The following is a 16,687-nucleotide window of genomic DNA, read 5'->3' as shown; positions in this document are numbered from 1 at the left end:
GTAAAGCAATTTGCCCTCCCCAGTGTGGGTACACATCATCCAATCCTATGAGGGTTTGAATAGAACAAAAAGGCAGAATAGGCCAGATACAGTGGCTCATGTCTGTAATCCCAGTGCTTTGGGAGGCTGAGGCAGGAGGGTTCCTTGAGGACAGGGGTTCAAGGCCAGCCTGGGCAACATAGTAAGACAGCATCCCTACCAAAAAAAAATTTTTTTTAATTAGCTGGGCATGGTGGTACACACTTGTGGTCCCAGCTACTCAGGAGGGAGTAGGCCAGCTACTGAGGGAGGAGGCCAGGAGTTTGAGCTCGGTAGTTCAAGGTTGCAGTGAGCTATGATTGTGCCACTGCACTCCAGCCTGGGCAAGAGAGTGAGATCCTGTCTCTAAAAAATACATAAATACTTTTTAAAAGGTGGAATAAGGGAGAATTCACTGTCTGCCTGCTGTCTTCTAGCTGAGACACTGGTCATCTTCTGCCTTTTGGCCTGGGCTAAGACTGAAACTTACGCCATCAGCTCTCCTGGTTTTCAGGCCTTCAACCTCAAATTACAACTATATCATGGGTTCTCTGGGTTTCCAGTTTGCTTACTGCAGATCCTGGGACTTTTCAGTCTCTGTAACCACATAAGCCAATTTCCTATAATAAATCTATTTACATATATACATATATATGGTTCACTTTCTCTGGAGAACTCAGACTTATTCAATTTTTTTGGAAATTTTAGTTGGACGCAATCTTCTTTGTCTACAACTCTCCATCCACAAAAACATTACAAGACCATAAATTTAGAACAAAAAAGTTTGTTCCTTGTGCTTGTTAAATTTGCTGGACCAACAAGGTGCATCAAGAAAAATGAAGAAAGTAATAAATTTCAGAAGAACTTAAGTTTGGCTAAAATGGGGAGGGTGAAGTCTGCTTTGAAGGGGGCAGAAAAGAGGGTTGTGTGGGACACATGCATACATGGGCATACAAACATGCATACACACACACACACACCGGCTCCATTTCCTCCTCATCTACTCTTCATGACTTCTGGCAGTCTAACTTCCATAAGGCTCCACTCTTAGCCCTTTACTCCTGTTCATCTCTACTTTCTCCCCAAACTCCAACTATTCCCTTTGTGTTAATGATATATATCTCTAGCCTTGTGCTTTCAAAAATAATGGAATCACAGGCTGTCTGATTCATCTCATGCCTTCATTTCACAGATGAAAAAACTGAGGATCCTAGAGGTCTGCAGATATGTCTAAGCTCGCACATCTGCTGGTAATTAGCAGAGTTGAGGCTCAAGCCAGGTTTCCTAACTACCAGTATAACATTCTCTGATAACATGGTTGTCCCTCTGGTCTATAGTTAGCTATGAATTATCTCCAATACTACAAGCCTCAACATACAATCAGAGAGATAGTAGTCACTTGTAAAATGTTGAGTCTTAAATAGAAAACTGGAGAAAAGTATTTATCATATAAGGTAGTAAAAGGGTTAATATTCTTAATCTATAAAAGAGCATCCTATTCATTCAACACATATTTACTGAGTGCTCACTAGACAGTTAACAGTGCTAGGCACTGAGAATGCAAAAAGTGATGTAAGAAAATCATGATTTCTGCTTGCACATGGTTTACTGTCTAGTGGACAGAGAAAGGCTAACAAGAGAATTCCTGTTATGAAAGGCAGTTGTGCACAGCTTCTCACCCCCTGCATGGTTACATAAGAGTAGCCTTGGGCCTGGAACATTTTCTTACACAGAGATAAAGAGTCCTCATAGCCTGTGCTAGGCACATCTCTGCTTTGTAATAACTTTCCCCTTTCCGGGTTTCATGTGTACTTCTTTGTTCTTAAGCGCATGGGTCAATGGCCATCAAGTGCACCTCCAGCTTTCTATAGTTCTGGCCCCAGGGGGGATAGGTTGAGGATCTTCACCTGCAGCAACAGAGCGGTGTATGGAGTCCATCTCCCTGCATCAGCTGGAGGGTAAGACCCGCTGCCATGGGGACACACAGTCATCACTGAAGCTAATCTTGTTCCATCTCTTCTCTATATGAGTAAGGTGTTTTCCATCCAGTGCCTGTTTGAATCATCTTTCTTGGTGACATGGACATCTGCAAACCATATAGTAAGTTAACATCCTGGGACTGCTGCTTTGATGATAGGCAACAGGGGTCATTTGCTCAACAATGACTGTAATGAAACTCTAGCTGAAAGAAAGGAATGCCTGCTTTAAAAGCACATAATTGAGGGACTTGACCCAGTTTGGATGTATGATCCAGATTAGGGGATGCCGGGGAAGTATCAGTGAAATGACTGAGGTGAGAAAAAAAGTATAAACAGGTGCTAATTAGTAAAATAATGTACAAAGGTCCTATGGCAGGAGTAAACATGATATATTTGAAAAACTGAAAGAAGGCTGGTTTGTCTTCAGAGCATGAAGTAAGAAGTAGTGTGGGCTGATAGAGACTGGAAAGAGAGATAGAGAATATACCTTGCAGGGCCTTCTAGGTCACATTGAGAATTTGATTGTGAATCCACTAAGAAATGGACAACACAGAAGAGTGTTTTACAGAGAGTTTTGACACAGAGAGATCTGGGTTTTAAAGAGATAGGGCCTGGTGTCTTGGGAAAATGGATAAGAAAGGAAGAAAATGGACACAGCGAGATTTGTGAGACTGTTGCCAAGATCCAGAAAAGAGAGCATGGTAGCTTAGACCAGTGGTTCTCACCAGGGAAATTTTACTCCTCTGAGGACACTTGGCAATGTCTTGAGACATTCTTGGTTGTCACACCATGTGTGGGAGGATGTTACTGGCAACTAGTAGGGAAAGGTCAAGGATGCCACTAAACATCCTACAATACACAGGGCAGCTCCCTCAACAATCATCTGACCTGAAATATCAATAGTGCTCCAACTGAGAAATCCTGGCTCAGACCATGATGGTGGCCGAGAGAGAAGGAGGTACATATTGGAGAGACGATTAAGAGGTTAAAATTAGCAGTAATTAGTGACTGATTGATCGTGTGGAATGGGGGAAAGACTATCAAAGACAACCCTCAGGTTTCTGGCTTGTTCATCTGGATGAGTGGGGAGTGCCGAGATGAGAAATGCTTGAGGAGTTGATGGTTTGGTAGGGGAAGATAAGGAGCTCTGCTTGAAACCCTGTAAATGTGAGGTGCCTATGTGACACTTGAAAGATGAAAAACACAATTCTCTAGGTCTACAGATCAAGAGGGGAAGCCTGAGCCCTGTATTTGAGAGCTTCTGTGAATAAAACAGAAGACATAGGCATGCATGAGATTACCTAGGAAGAGAATACAGAATGAGAAGAAAATAATCCTGAAGACCGAGTCTTGAAAAACTCCCAGGAAAGGAGCATGAACCAGCAAAATTGTCTAGAGAAGTGGGAGGACATGGCACACATCAGATGCTTCAAGAGGACCTATTTCCTGGCACCTTCTCCAACACAAGCACCACTGATTATTATTATTATTATTATTATTATTATTATTATTATTATTATTATTTTGAGACAGGGTCTTGCTCTGTAGTCCAGGCTAGAGTGCAGTGGCATGATCTCAGCTCCTCGGCTCACTGCAGCCTCCACCTCCCAGATTCAAGCGATTCTCGTGCCTCAGCCTCCCGAGTAGCTGGGACAGGCATGCACCACCACACCTGGCTAATTTTGGTATTTTTTGGTAGAGATGGGGTTTCAGCATGTTGGCGAGGCTGGCCTTGAACTCATGACCTCAGGTGATCTGCCGACCTCAGCATCCCAGAGTGCTAGGATTAGCAGCCCCCGTGCCTGGCCTAGATCTTTTTAAACTTTGCTAAGCTAATCAGGGCTAATCAGTTTTTTTTTTAATCTTGTTTAAATATACCAAAGTTTTAGTTGACAATTTTTGGTAAATAATGAGATTAAGCATCTTCGCCATTTTAGTCAGCCATTCATATTTCTTTTGTAAATTGGCCAGTACATGTGACTTGCCCATTTTCTATTTCAGATAGTCATATTTTTCTATAGACTTTAGTATATATTATGGTTTTAAACTCTTTACTGTCACATTCTTAGTTATTTCCTGAGAATTTATCTTTTTTTGGGGGGGGGGGTTGTTGTGGTGGGTGGTGTCTTTCTATTCAGTCGTTTTTCATTTTCATGGATTCAAATTTGTTGACTTTATTTCTCTTCCTGCTTTGACTGCATAGTAGAAGAGACTGTTCTTTCCCAAGGATGACAAAAATGTTCTTCTACATTTTTTAGGACATCAAATTATTTTATACATTTAAATTTTTAAACCACCTAAAATCTATTTTTGTGGATGATGAGTAATTAGAATCCTTTTCCAAATAAGCCAGTAGTTTCAATACCAGTTATTGAATAATATGTTATTTCAACCTGTTCTTTATCTTATAATCCTATATCCAATAGTCTGTTGTGGCCTATCTTTTTTGTTCTTTAGATCTCTCGGTATGTTCCTGTGCCCAAGCCAGGCTGTTTTTATTACTGCAGCTTTACAATATGTTTTGATAGCTGGTGGGCAAATCTGTATTATTTTATAATCAGGAAAGCTCACAAAGGTGTGTGTGTCTGTGTGTGTGTGTGTGTTCTTGCATGTGGAAGGTCGATGAGGAAATGCCTTTGAATGACTAGGTCTACTTTGGAAGCTGCAAAGGAGTTTGACACAGTGCCTGGAGCAGAGAGTTTCTAGAAAAGCTTGGAAAAATAAAAGGACAATTGGAGACTACAAGGTTCTCAAAGGAGGCTGATGCTCACACTTAGAAGGTCTGTAGGTCGATGCAAGCAGAGAGAAAAGTTGGCATGGACTGATCTCTGTTATTTTTATACACCAGCACTAACTGCATTTCAAGGGCCATTAGGCCTGGAAACCTTTTCCCAGCCCCTGGGAAGTCACTGGGGATGCTAAGGTTAGTCATTCACCCACTGGGGCTATCTAACTGAGCTCGGGTCCGGATGAACTGCCAGCAACTGTTTGTGTACTTACAGCCCCCTAGGTGCAGACGGATCCTCAGCTGCCAGCCATATGCCTTATGTTTCATTGGCTCACAGCTTTCGAAGAAAACAAGTCTTTTAATTCAGCAAGTATTCACTGAATGTCTGACACCCCCAGTGCAGACCCTGTCCCAATCCCCCAACGGGGTCCACCTCTATCCAACTCTGGGTGAATGACCATGGTGCTCTTGCACACACACACACACACACACACACACACACACACAAGCACACACACATAGCTCAGGCTTGGGGCCCACCTCTCTGGGCTCAAGAGGTATCAAAGCAGGGGCATTCCTATCTTAAGGACTTCTTATCTTAGGGGCTTTGGCCCCACCTGCACAGGATAGAAAATTAGTGGATTTCTAGGAGAAAGCAGGCTATGGCAGGTATAGCCAGGGACTCAGCTCTTCCTTCCAGACATGCAGGAACCACAAGGAGGGATGGTCAAACACAGCCTGCTTAGGCCTCTTGCTGGGATCACTCCAAGGGTCTCCTGGGTCACTCAGAGGAGCCAGGAGGCTGCCTGCTGCTGTACACTGAGACAGACTCCTGGGGTGTTTGTATCACTGCAGACTGCATGCTGCCTTTTTGTTATCTTTTCTGATTTGCCTCTTCAGGGCTGTACTTGTCGTGAGTTTTGGCCTTATGACACCCATATTAAATGGGGTAGGGCAGAGCATTGCTCAGTAAACAGCAAGAATGTCCCTGGGCATGGCCAAGGCGGTTCTGCTAAGTATGAAAGGGAATGTGCCTGCCATACTTTGTGCTTTAGGCCCAAGTGACCTAGGGGCCAGCCTGCCTACTGGCCTCGCTCCCAACATTACAGGTGTTTGACTCCACTCCACCCCGTGGAGAGACGGAGCACAGGAGCCACCCACCGGGGGACCGCATGAGGTCATGCACACCCACAGAGTGCCCAGTCCCTGCCTGGCCTTGTCCCCATTTTCCCTCCACCTAGGGTTGGGGTGACAATGGAGGTAACTAGAAGACAGATCAAAAGGTTCTTGGTCTTGATACAGATGCAAGAAGGAGGCAGATAATAGACACCTCCCTTCCCCCTCACCCACATAGGCTCCGGTGGGTTCTCAGGGCAAAGCCTGGCTCCCTCCTCTCCGACTTCAGGTAGAGGTGAGTGTGGAGGGAACTGAAAGAGGAAAGGTGAAGTGCTGTTTGGCTTGGACCTGGAGGGGGACAGAAGGCTCTCTGGGCAGGCAGGGTCGGTCTTTTGGCAAGAGGCGCGCTCTCTCTCCCTTCGCCTTCCATCGAGGGCTGGGTGTGAAGGTGAGAGCAACCAGAAAAGAAGGTGAAGAGGCAGTTGGCCTTGACACGGACGCGGGGGGCGGTCCCAGGCCGAGGCCGCCCCGCCCCCGCCCCGCCCCACCCGGCGCCGCCTCCCGGCGCCTGGGCTGACACCTCCTTAGCGCTGGCCGCCGGCCGCCTCTGCGGCAGCGCTAGTCACCTTCTCTGAATCGGCTCCGCACAGGTAAGGTCAGGGGACCCGGCGCCTGAGCTGCCAAGGAAGGAATCCGGGGTGCTGCGTGAGACTGAGAGTTGGGAGGCAAGGAAACAAAATCGAATTTCCTCAGAGGGCCAGAGGAAGAGACTGAAACACGGGAGCCCCAAATCCTTGGGCGGCGGGGAGGTGGTCCCTGTCATGCCCACGAAGGGTGGGCGCGTCTTTACCGACTGCCGGCACGGATCCGCAGATGTGCTGGGCGCTTAGATGCCTGCGGCTATGCAGAGACGCAGTCCAGAGCGGTGACCCCAGATCCTGGTGGGGGCTGGATCCCAGGGCCCCGACATCCCTTTGCAATTTCCAGCCAGCAGCTAAAGACTCCCCTTCCGGGGCTTTAAAGAGAGGCTCCAGGCTCGCGATCCACGAACACACAAAAACCTTCCATGCTGATGTTCTGAAGAAAAGCCCCGCCTCAGCTCTGTGAATGCTAATAATGGGGAAGATTTGTTCTCTCTTGGGTGTGTGTACAGGTGGAACAATCTGCAGAAAAAGGCCTTTTTTCGGAAAATCTTTTCAGTTTGAAGTTTCAGCAAATCCATTTTTCATTTCCTTGCATTTGGGGAGATGACATGGAATTTAAGCTCCAGCTTTGGGGCTGTCTCTGAAGTTCTGGGGTTGGGCTGACCTTTCTCGGGATGAGGTTTTGATTTGGAGGAAGTAAAATGGGTTTTGTCTTAACCTGTGCTCGTTCTTTAAACTTCTGAGGCCGGGGGCCGTGGACTTACTGACATCCTGTATTCTCTCACCTGCAGCTAGGAGAAAAGATGTTCACTGTGCTGACCCGCCAACCATGTGAGCAAGCAGGTTAGTATCTCTCAGCAGGTAGCAAGCGTGGTTTTGCCAAATCGCAAGAGAATTCCAGCTTCGGCCCACAGTTTTTCATCCATATCCCCTGCAAATGATTGTTTAACTTTATTGGTTTGAGATTCAGTACTCAGCTGGGTTTCGCCACCGGCATTCCTCAAATAAAATAATGCTTTTCATCAAAGCCACACAAAACAAGGACTAACATGCATGTTTCACTTAAATGGTTTTTCCGGTTTGTATAATCCATTAATTTGGCCCTTGTGGTTTCCCTTACCTAGCTGTGTGTAAGGTTTACTTTAGAATACTGTATTGTTGATTTTGTGATCAATTGTGAAGTACTTGGATCTCTTCTGTATTCCCATCCAAATGTTGCTGGCACAGTGCCTACAGCACCCCCACCCCTCACCGTGGGTCAGTGTTGTTATGGCTGATACTGCAGACACAAGTGCGGGATTTTCTCACACTCAAAGGGAAAGCGTGCGCGCGCGCGCGCACACACACACACACACACACTTCTAAGCTTGCCCCGCCTGCCTCTAGAGCACTTTTTGGAGTTGCTCATGTGGAAGCCCAGAAGGCTCTGGCTTCTCCACGCTCCGGTAGGTACCTTGCAATTACCATGTTTGTCCAGCCCTAATGACAGCACAGCTCTAGGCTGCATTTCCTGAATGAATAAGACCTGGTCTCATCCATTTTGCTTTGTAATAAGCTTTTCTGCTGGGACAAGGGTTTGCTTAAGGTAATCATAGCTTTTTACTTGAAAACTGCTGAAACACAGAAGACTTAGGAGGCCAGCCACGTAGCTGTGGTCAGGAAACTGCATACATATCACACACTCCTCCCCCATGGATAGACATTCTTTAGTCATGCCCCTAAATTGGGTATTCTTGTCTTCCAAAAGAATATGATTTTAGGATAGTAAGGGCAATCTATATGAACTTTTATTTTTGTAAAGGGACATTGCACTTGAGGAGCTGTTTTCCTTTGATTTTCAAGTTTTCCCCCAAAACACTTTGAAATGTTAACACAGAGATTGTAACATCACTCATATAGACTAACCTGTTAACATTCCTTCCAAAGGACAAGTTTAACTTGGCAGATTAAATTTCTACCACATTTTGTTAGAGGGAAAAAAAATCCCTTAAACTTCTATAACACTGACAAATGCATTCTTTGAAAGCTGATGCAAAAGTTTGCCTCTGTGGATTAACTGGTTCCTGTACTTTTATTTGGAATCACAGAAAAGTGATATAGGACCTCTTTATATGCTCTGCAGGTCAACTCCATGGCAGTTGGCTCTCCTTTCCATTGCTATTACCCACAATTCTGTAATGAGTAACCTTGTGTCTAAGTCATTTTACACATGTGGAGCTAGTTCTATGGGATAACTTCTCAAAAGTGTGATTGTGAGTCAGATGGCATGCTTATTTGTAGTTTTCATAAATATTGACAAATTGCCCTCCATTGATGCTGTACCAGTTTACACTTTCAATGACAAGGTAGGAGGATTAAGGTGTTAAGTGACCAACTTTGACACCAAGAAGTGTCTGTGACTGCAGCTACACTGCAGGGGAATCAGTTGAGATGGAAAGAGTTAGCTGTTCTGAGCCATGAAGACCTACTGCGTGATTGCCCTCCTGTAGCAAATGTTGTGATGTGACTGAATTTGGGGGCTGAATCTAATTATATCATGGGTGCATAGACACGCCCTGTTCTTCTTCTGGGAAAATGTCTTACAGAAATAATGAAGAGGTAAAGCATAGCTTATGACGATCTAGGAATAATGTTCTGGAATAAGACAGGATCTATCGAATTGCTGTTCAATTGATCTTCCTATAATGATGAAAATGTTATATGGCTGCACTGTCCAGTGTAGTAGCCACTAGCCCTCATGTGGTTATTGAACACTGGAAATGTGGCTAGTAAGATTGAGAGACTGCATTTTTATTTTATTTTAATTAATTTACATTTAGATAGCCAATTGATTAGATATATATTGGAATTCGATGAATCTAGTGATCTTTCTACTAGTGTTCATCTTATTTCAACCACTTGGGTGTCATTTCTATTGATGTCCCAATAGTTCTACCAAGACTATTATTATTATTTTTTTAGAGACAAGGTCTCACTCTGTCGCCAGGCTGGAGTATAGTGGCACAGCTCACTGCAGCCTTGAGCTCCTGGGCTCAAAGGATCCTCCAACCTCAACCTCCTGAGTAGCTTGGGCTACAGGTGTGCACCACATGCACAGTTGATATTTTTTCATTTTTTGTAGAGATGGGGTCTCACTATGTGGCTCAGGCTGGCATCTAGCGCCTGGCCTCAAGCATCTTCCCATCTCAGCCTCCCAAAGCTGGGATTACACACATGAGCCACTATACCCAGCCCAAGATTATTATTTAGCCAGTATTTTCATTGAATGTCTTTTTATCTTTTTAAAAAACTAGGTATAACTTCTATTCAGTGAAATGGATAGATCTTAAGTTGTGCCCGTAAGTTGGGTGTTCTTGCCTTCTAAAACTATGTTTTCAGAATAGTAAGGGCAATTTATAAGAATCTTTTTTTAAAGGGAAATTATACCTAGGACACTGATTTGCTTTCATTTTCAAGTTTTCTCCAAAGGACTTTGAAAGGTTTGATGAGTTTTGACAAATGCACACATCCATATACTCCACACTCTTATAATGTATAGCGCATTGCCATTACCCCAAGAAAGTGCCCACATATTCCTTCCCAGTGAATCCCTGCCCCAACTTCTGCCCCCTGGCAATCACTATTCTGATTCCTGTTACCTGCCTCGTTTAGAACTTCAAATAAATGAAATCATTTCAGTATAGTACTAATTGTTTTTAATTTTTATTTATTTTATTTTTATTTTTATTTATTTTTTTTTTTTGAGACAAGGTCTTATTCTGTCACCCAGGCTGGTGTGTAGTAGTTTGATCTCAACTCATTGCAACCTCCACCTCCTGGCTTCAAGCAATTCTCCCACCTCAGTCTCCCGAGTAGCTGGGACTACAGGCGCATGAGACCACACCTGGCTAATTTTTGTATTTCTTGGCAGAGACAGGGTTTCACCATATTGGCCAGGCTGGTCTTGAACTCCTGACCTCAAGTGATCTGCCCACTTCGGCCTCCCAAAGTGCTGGGATTACAGGGGTGAGCCATCTGCCCAGCCTAATTTCTTTTTCTTTAACTGAGATTATTTTTAAATGAAATATTCTATCACCTGGTTTAATTTTTTAAAAATAGATTTTTTGAATCTCCATTAAAAAAAACGTTAGCTGGGCATGGTGGCTCACGCCTGTAATCCCAGCACTTTGGGAGACCAAGGCAGCCAGATCACTTGAGCCCAGAAGTTCGAGACCAGCCTGGCCAAGATGGTGAAACCCCATCTCTACTAAAAATACAAAACTTGGCTGGCATGGTAGCAGGCACCTGTAATCTCAGCTATTCAGGAGGCAGAGGCAGGAGAACGCTTGAACCTGGGAGGTGGAAGCTGCAATGAGCCGAGATCACGGCACAGCACTCTAACCTGGGCGATAGAGTGAGACTCCATCTCAACAAAAAAGAATAGAAAAAGAAAAAAGTAAAACAAATGTTATTGTAATTCATCTCAGGGATAACCAAAATATCAGCATACCCTCCCTGCAACACTGTTTTAGTACACAATTTGTGAGGAAGGGCAAATAGGTATTGTTTGTCCTTCCCCCAAAACTGGGGAGAAGGGGAGTTTATTTGCTACTCCATCTTAGAAGTGTGGGTCTCGCTAACACCAGAGAAAGTGGTTTATGCACCTGATTATGGGGCCAGTCCATCAATTCTACAAAGAATACCAGTGCCTGGTTTTTACCTTCCCCTCAAGTGTCTTCTGGGTCTTCTCATTTTAGGCCTCAAGGCCCTCTACCGAACTCCAATCATCACTGCCTTGGTGGTCTTGCTTGTGAGTATTGTGGTGCTTGTGAGTATCACTGTCATCCAGATCCACAAGCAAGAGGTCCTCCCTCCAGGACTGAAGGTAAGTGTGAAGGGACTGGCAACAAAGGGAAGAAATGAACATAAAGGGGAAGAAATCAATTATTCCAAAACCACGAGTTAGAAGAGCAGAAAATCCTTTCCCCCCATCTCTGGCTGGAGCCAGGAGAAGGTAGTGTAAGATGCAAGACAGAAGGTCTGGACATGCTGGGTTTGTGATATTTGAGGCTACAATAGAGGGTAGTGACTGACACCTTCTCCAAGGACTGTGTAGTCTTGCTTTGACTTCTGACTTCAAAGCTAAAATTTGTAACCAAGAGTTGCAGATGGCTATCAAAGATTTACCAGTTCAGCCAGGTGCCCAGGTGCGGTGGCTCACGCCTGTAATCCTGGCACTTTGGGAGGCTGAGGCAGGTGGACCACTTGAGTCCAGGAGTTCGAGACTAGCCTGGGCAACATGGTGAAACCCGTCTCTATCAAAAAAAAAAGTTTACCAGTTAGTGCAGTTTCCATTTTGACCAGTTTATCTGTTCTCCCAACCACACAACCCTGATAATGAGTAAAGACCAAAACTGAGCACAGTGGCTCATGTCTGTAATTCCAGCATTTTGAGAGGCCGAGGAAGAAGGATTGCTTGAGCCCAGGAGTTCAAGACCAACCTGGGCAATACAGAGAGACTCCATCTCTACCAAAAAGAAATTTTTCCAAAAAAAGGAAAAAATAAGTCAAGACCAGGAGACCCAGGCACCTCTTCTAGCCTAGGCTGAGTGAACAAAAAAATCAAGAACTTGAGAAGGTCTCCTTGAGCTCTATTTGTGCTACTACTCTTGAGTCTAGAACATGTGCTGTGATCCTTCCAACACTTCTCTCAACAACCCCCCCGCAAAAAAAAAAAATTACTCAGGACCTTGTGCTTAGTCCCAGGGGCCCCTCTCAGCTCTCAACAAGTCCATCCCCAAATGATCTTTAGGTTCAGAATCATAATATATCCCCAGGCTTGGCTCTGAGGGTGCCCTTGGAGACAGGAGGTAATTCCATGAGAGGCTGACAAAGGAAAGGTGAAGCAAGTTGATGAGTCCTTCAATCATTTTGGGTAGGGGTCAGCAAACATTTCTCATAAAGGGTCAAATAGTACATATTTTAGGCTTTGAGGTCCATTTATAGTCTGTTTTATAACTCTTCTTTGTTTTTTGACTCATTAAGAATGTACAAACCCTTCTTAGCTGTGCCATAGGGACCAGGTAATTCAGCCATGTTCTTTGAATCTCATTTAACATTTGCACTTGACCTCACAAGTCTTTTCCATATCTTCCTGCTGTTAGTGACTATTTAAAGGTAATATTTGAAACACATAGACATTTTTAAAAGAAAAGAAACTAATATTGTTTTGGACTCTAAGGATGGGTTTGAGCTAACATTCTAAGGCAGCTTTTCTAAAAGATTATCTCCATTAGATAATATAATAGCATTTAGTTCCTTGATAGGATATTTTATTTAAGAAACTCAGCCCTCATGAATAACGTGAATTTAAAAAAAAAAAAACCCTTATGCAATCACCCAATAATGAGAAGAAAGCAAATTACCCGGTTGTCCAAAGATACTAGCTGAGGCCTAAAAGAAGCTGTTTTCCCAAGCTCCAGGCACTGCCTTCTATAAACTACTGTATATAAAATTGGGACTTTGAGAGGCCGAGGCGGGCAGATCACGAGGTCAGGAGATTGAGACCATCCTGGCTATCATGGTGAAACCCCGTCTCTACTAAAAATACAAAAAATTAGCTGGGCATGGTGGCGGGCGCCTGTAGTCCCAGCTACTCAGGAGGCTTAGGCAGGAGAATGGCGTGAACCCGGGAGGCGGAGCTTGCAGTGAGCCGAGATCTTGCCACTGCATTCCAGCCTGGGCAACAGAGCAAGACTCCGTCTCAAAAAAAAAAAAAAAAAAATTGGAACTGCAACTAAGAGTAATATATTTTTTATTTTTTATTTTATCATTATTATTTTGTGAGATGGAGTCTTGCTCTGTCACCTAGGCTGGAGTGCGGTGGCGCAATCTTGGCTCACCGCAACCTCTGCCTCCGCATTTCAAGCTATTCTACTGCCTCAGCCTCCCAAGTAGCTAGGATCACAGGTGCCCACCACCACGCCCAGCTAATTTTTTTTGTTGTATTTTTAGTACAGACAGGGTTTCACTGTGTTGGCCAGGCTAGTCTTGAACTCCTGACCTCAGGTGATCCACCCACCTCAGCCTCACAGAGTGCTGGGATTATAGGCATGAGCCACTGCGCCCAGCCACAACTAAGAGTAATATCTCTTAACACTTTGTATAGTGCTATTCAGTTAAGTGAGCACTTTTCCCTGATTATGTCACTTAGTTCTTATGCCAACCATAGAAGGTGGGCAAAGCGAGCACCATGACTGCCATTTTGAAAGTAAGAAAATACAGGTTTGGTCAGTGAATGACAGGTCCATAACTGAAACCTGGTCCCTTTTGTTCCCAAGGCCACTGCCTCCCACTTCTCCCTGACCCTGAGTTCTGAATGGAGATCCCAAGTGGAGGGAAGGGATTGGCCTTAGATCGGAGAACACTTCCTGCTTTGCACAGGACGGAAGGTAGGGAGAATGGATGCAGATGCGGGAAGGTTTGTTGAATTGAAGGAGAGGAGTTAAGCCTAGTACCACCTTTAGACCCTGATAGCTGGGCTGCCTGCCCTGGGCCCCACATTTCAGAAAGACCAGCTCTAGCTGCACTTCAGGCTTATCTCTCTCTATGACCCAAACGAATATGTTTACCCAGAGCCCATGCTTCCCCTTCTAGAACATACTGTGGTGCCCAAGACTTCAGAATCTAGGGTCTGACCTCCAGAAGGTGGACATCACCAATGGTCTGAGGGGTGGCCAAGAGGCAGCTGCTTATAGGGAGTGTAAACAGAGCATAGCTGTGTGGTCTGAACTGTCCACACACAGGTGCATGGGCTCTTTATTCTGTGAGAACAGGTTTGGGAAAGGGACAGGGCAGAAGCCTGTATTCATAAAATTTTGTCTCTAATCCTAAAAATGTTAGAAATGGGCTGGTTAAGGCAGTTGCCAGCTGATGGCTTCTACTTGTTCTGGACAGTAACAGGCAAGTCCTCTGTTCACACTGGAGGGACATGGAGGAATCAAATGGAAGACTAGTAAAATGAGTAGAGAAAAATAGATCCCTGGGCAGTCTAGAGGGCACTGTTGAAGGAGAAAAGCACACATGTTGAATGCTACTGTCTTAGGTTGGGCTCTCCAAGTCAAAGACATACATGCAAGTAGATCATCTGGGGATGATCCCAGGAAACACTGGTGAGGGACTAGGGAACTGAGATGGGTCAGGCAGCCAAGAGAGGGCCTGTTATGCAGCAGGTCAGCACTGTGGGCAACTGGGACTCAGTCCTGCTTGGGTCCCTGTGAGCTGGTACAGAGACCTCAAAGGTGTCCCATATCAAGGGGCATACAGGCATGTGCCTCCCAGATATCCCAGTCAAGGGCACATTAATTCACCAACTTCCATCAGTCATTAGCTGAGAGGCTGCTCCCTGGATGTTAACTCTCTAGTCCTTCTGGCATATTTTGTGATCAGGTAGACTCAGGCCACTAGTTAAGCCTTCAGGCAGGTGGAAGATGGATGGTTGTACATCACAGTAGTAAGGCCTGAGGGGATGTGGGCAGAGAATTGCCAGTGACTACTCCATGTAAATAATATTATTATCCTTTTCTTGCAGATGAGCAAACAGGAAAAGAAAGGGCAAATAGCTTCCCATAGTTACACAGATTGAAAATAGCAGAACTGGTGTAAAGGAAAGAAAAGAGAACATACAACAGCGTCCTTAAACAAGGGTTTGGAGGAATCAGGAGACACACCCTCCACCAATCAGCAGGCAGTTAAAAGAGGGGATTTTAAATCTCTTCTGAATCTTGCTAACAGACCCTAGCCATCATTGCAAGGGACAGGAAATTGTAAAACACAGGAAGATGAGCTCAGAAGGTCCATTCTTCTTAATTGGGTGGATTAAATGTGAGAAAAGACAGATGTTCTGGGCCAGTTGAACCAGAAACAGAATGACAGCTTTGGAAGAGAGTGTTCCACATGCAGTTTTTCTCAGGATATGGAGAGATCTCTCTTTTTTTGTTTTGAAGAGGATTGCAGGTGATGAAGTTGAACAAATATGCAGGATTTTAAATTATTTGTTATGTTTATTTTTTTAACCATGAGCCCTGTTTTGCTTTCGTGTGCAGCTGACAGTTGGTTCTAAAGGGCCAGCTCTACAACAGCCTGTCTGGAGGGCTCTGAAATGTTACAGAGGACTCTCATGCAAGGTCATATCTGGCTATTAAATCTAACCTTGGCTTGCCTAACCCTGGTTTATGTGAGGTTATGGGCAGAACTATTAAAACGCAGTCAAGGGGCGAAAATGTCTGAGTCCCTTGTGTTACTGGTCTGACTTGCTCCACAAGCTTGAAGAGTAAACATGATGCCATCACTTGTAATTTTCACTCGACCCCCACTTCCCCGCTTTATCATCATGAAGTCCAATACCTTTCTCCTGAGGCTTCGCCCTCCCTACCCCTAATCATAACCATCCAAGAACTTTAGAGCTTCTCAGTCCAGTGATCAATACTATTGTACTGCCTCTTGCAGCCATGTGATGTCACTATTGAAGACGGGTTCTGCACAGTCTAAAGGTTTTGAGGATGGGCTTTTCCACTGTGACCTGCTCAGCCCACATTAGTTCCCCATACTGGGTCCAAGATCATAAGCCATTTTAGTCTGCACTCCCATGCTCAGCCATTACTCTCCAAAGCAAAACCACTGGCCCAGTCTGTGTTTAAATCATTCCCTTTTAACCCTCATTGAGCCTTGCTCATCAGCCTGTATTTCTGGTGCCTTGTAGCCCGCCCTGGTCTACTTCTTCTCTTCTCCTCCAGCCAGATCTGCACACCTGTTAACTAAGACTTTACTTTCAAGGGACTTTTTGTTTAAATAAGAAAGTCTGCAATGCACCTGCTTACTGAACAGTCATGCCATTAGACTTGGTTTCCTTGGAGCTCAGTGAAAACATCATGGCTATGAGTACAGGTTTTAGAGTCCGTTAGACTCAGGCTTGATCCCAGGTCTGTGATCTTGGGCACTTACGTACTACTGTAAGCCTCAGTTTGCCCATGTGTCGAATGGTATATGATATGATATGATAACATATGTCTTATACAGGCAACAACACAAAGCACTTTCTGCAGTGCCTAGAATAAGTGCAAGACAAGGTTTATTACTACTACTATTTATTACCATAGTAATAATGATAATAATAATAAACAAATCTAAGGAAGTTGACCTTATGATTCTGCTTTTGCTATTGC

The 16,687-nt window shown here is 44.5% G+C and overlaps 1 protein-coding gene and 1 long non-coding RNA gene across 3 annotated transcripts in view; one reads left to right on the top strand and one right to left on the bottom strand.

Annotated features, from left to right (window-relative positions):
* The window catches only part of LOC105737684, a 150,289-nt gene that overhangs the window by 76,915 nt on the left and 56,687 nt on the right, over nucleotides 1-16,687 (bottom strand). The window lies entirely within an intron of this gene.
* ENTPD3 (ectonucleoside triphosphate diphosphohydrolase 3) overlaps nucleotides 6,388-16,687 on the top strand; it is a 40,718-nt gene continuing 30,418 nt past the window's right edge. Inside the window, exons 1-3 of one of the 2 annotated variants that reach the window (XM_030812083.1) lie at nucleotides 6,388-6,491; nucleotides 7,277-7,328; nucleotides 11,222-11,349. In XM_030812083.1, coding sequence (XP_030667943.1) covers nucleotides 7,289-7,328; nucleotides 11,222-11,349 — 168 coding nt within the window. In that variant the 5' untranslated portion in view covers nucleotides 6,388-6,491; nucleotides 7,277-7,288. Of the gene's footprint in view, nucleotides 6,492-6,653; nucleotides 7,329-11,221; nucleotides 11,350-16,687 lie in introns of those variants that run through there. The other variant, XM_003256891.3, reaches the window with a different exon arrangement.

Source organism: Nomascus leucogenys, chromosome 4 (assembly GCF_006542625.1).
Source record: "Nomascus leucogenys isolate Asia chromosome 4, Asia_NLE_v1, whole genome shotgun sequence".
In the NCBI taxonomy this organism is placed as follows: Eukaryota; Metazoa; Chordata; class Mammalia; order Primates; family Hylobatidae; genus Nomascus; species Nomascus leucogenys.
This window is presented reverse-complemented; position numbering and strand designations above follow the sequence as displayed.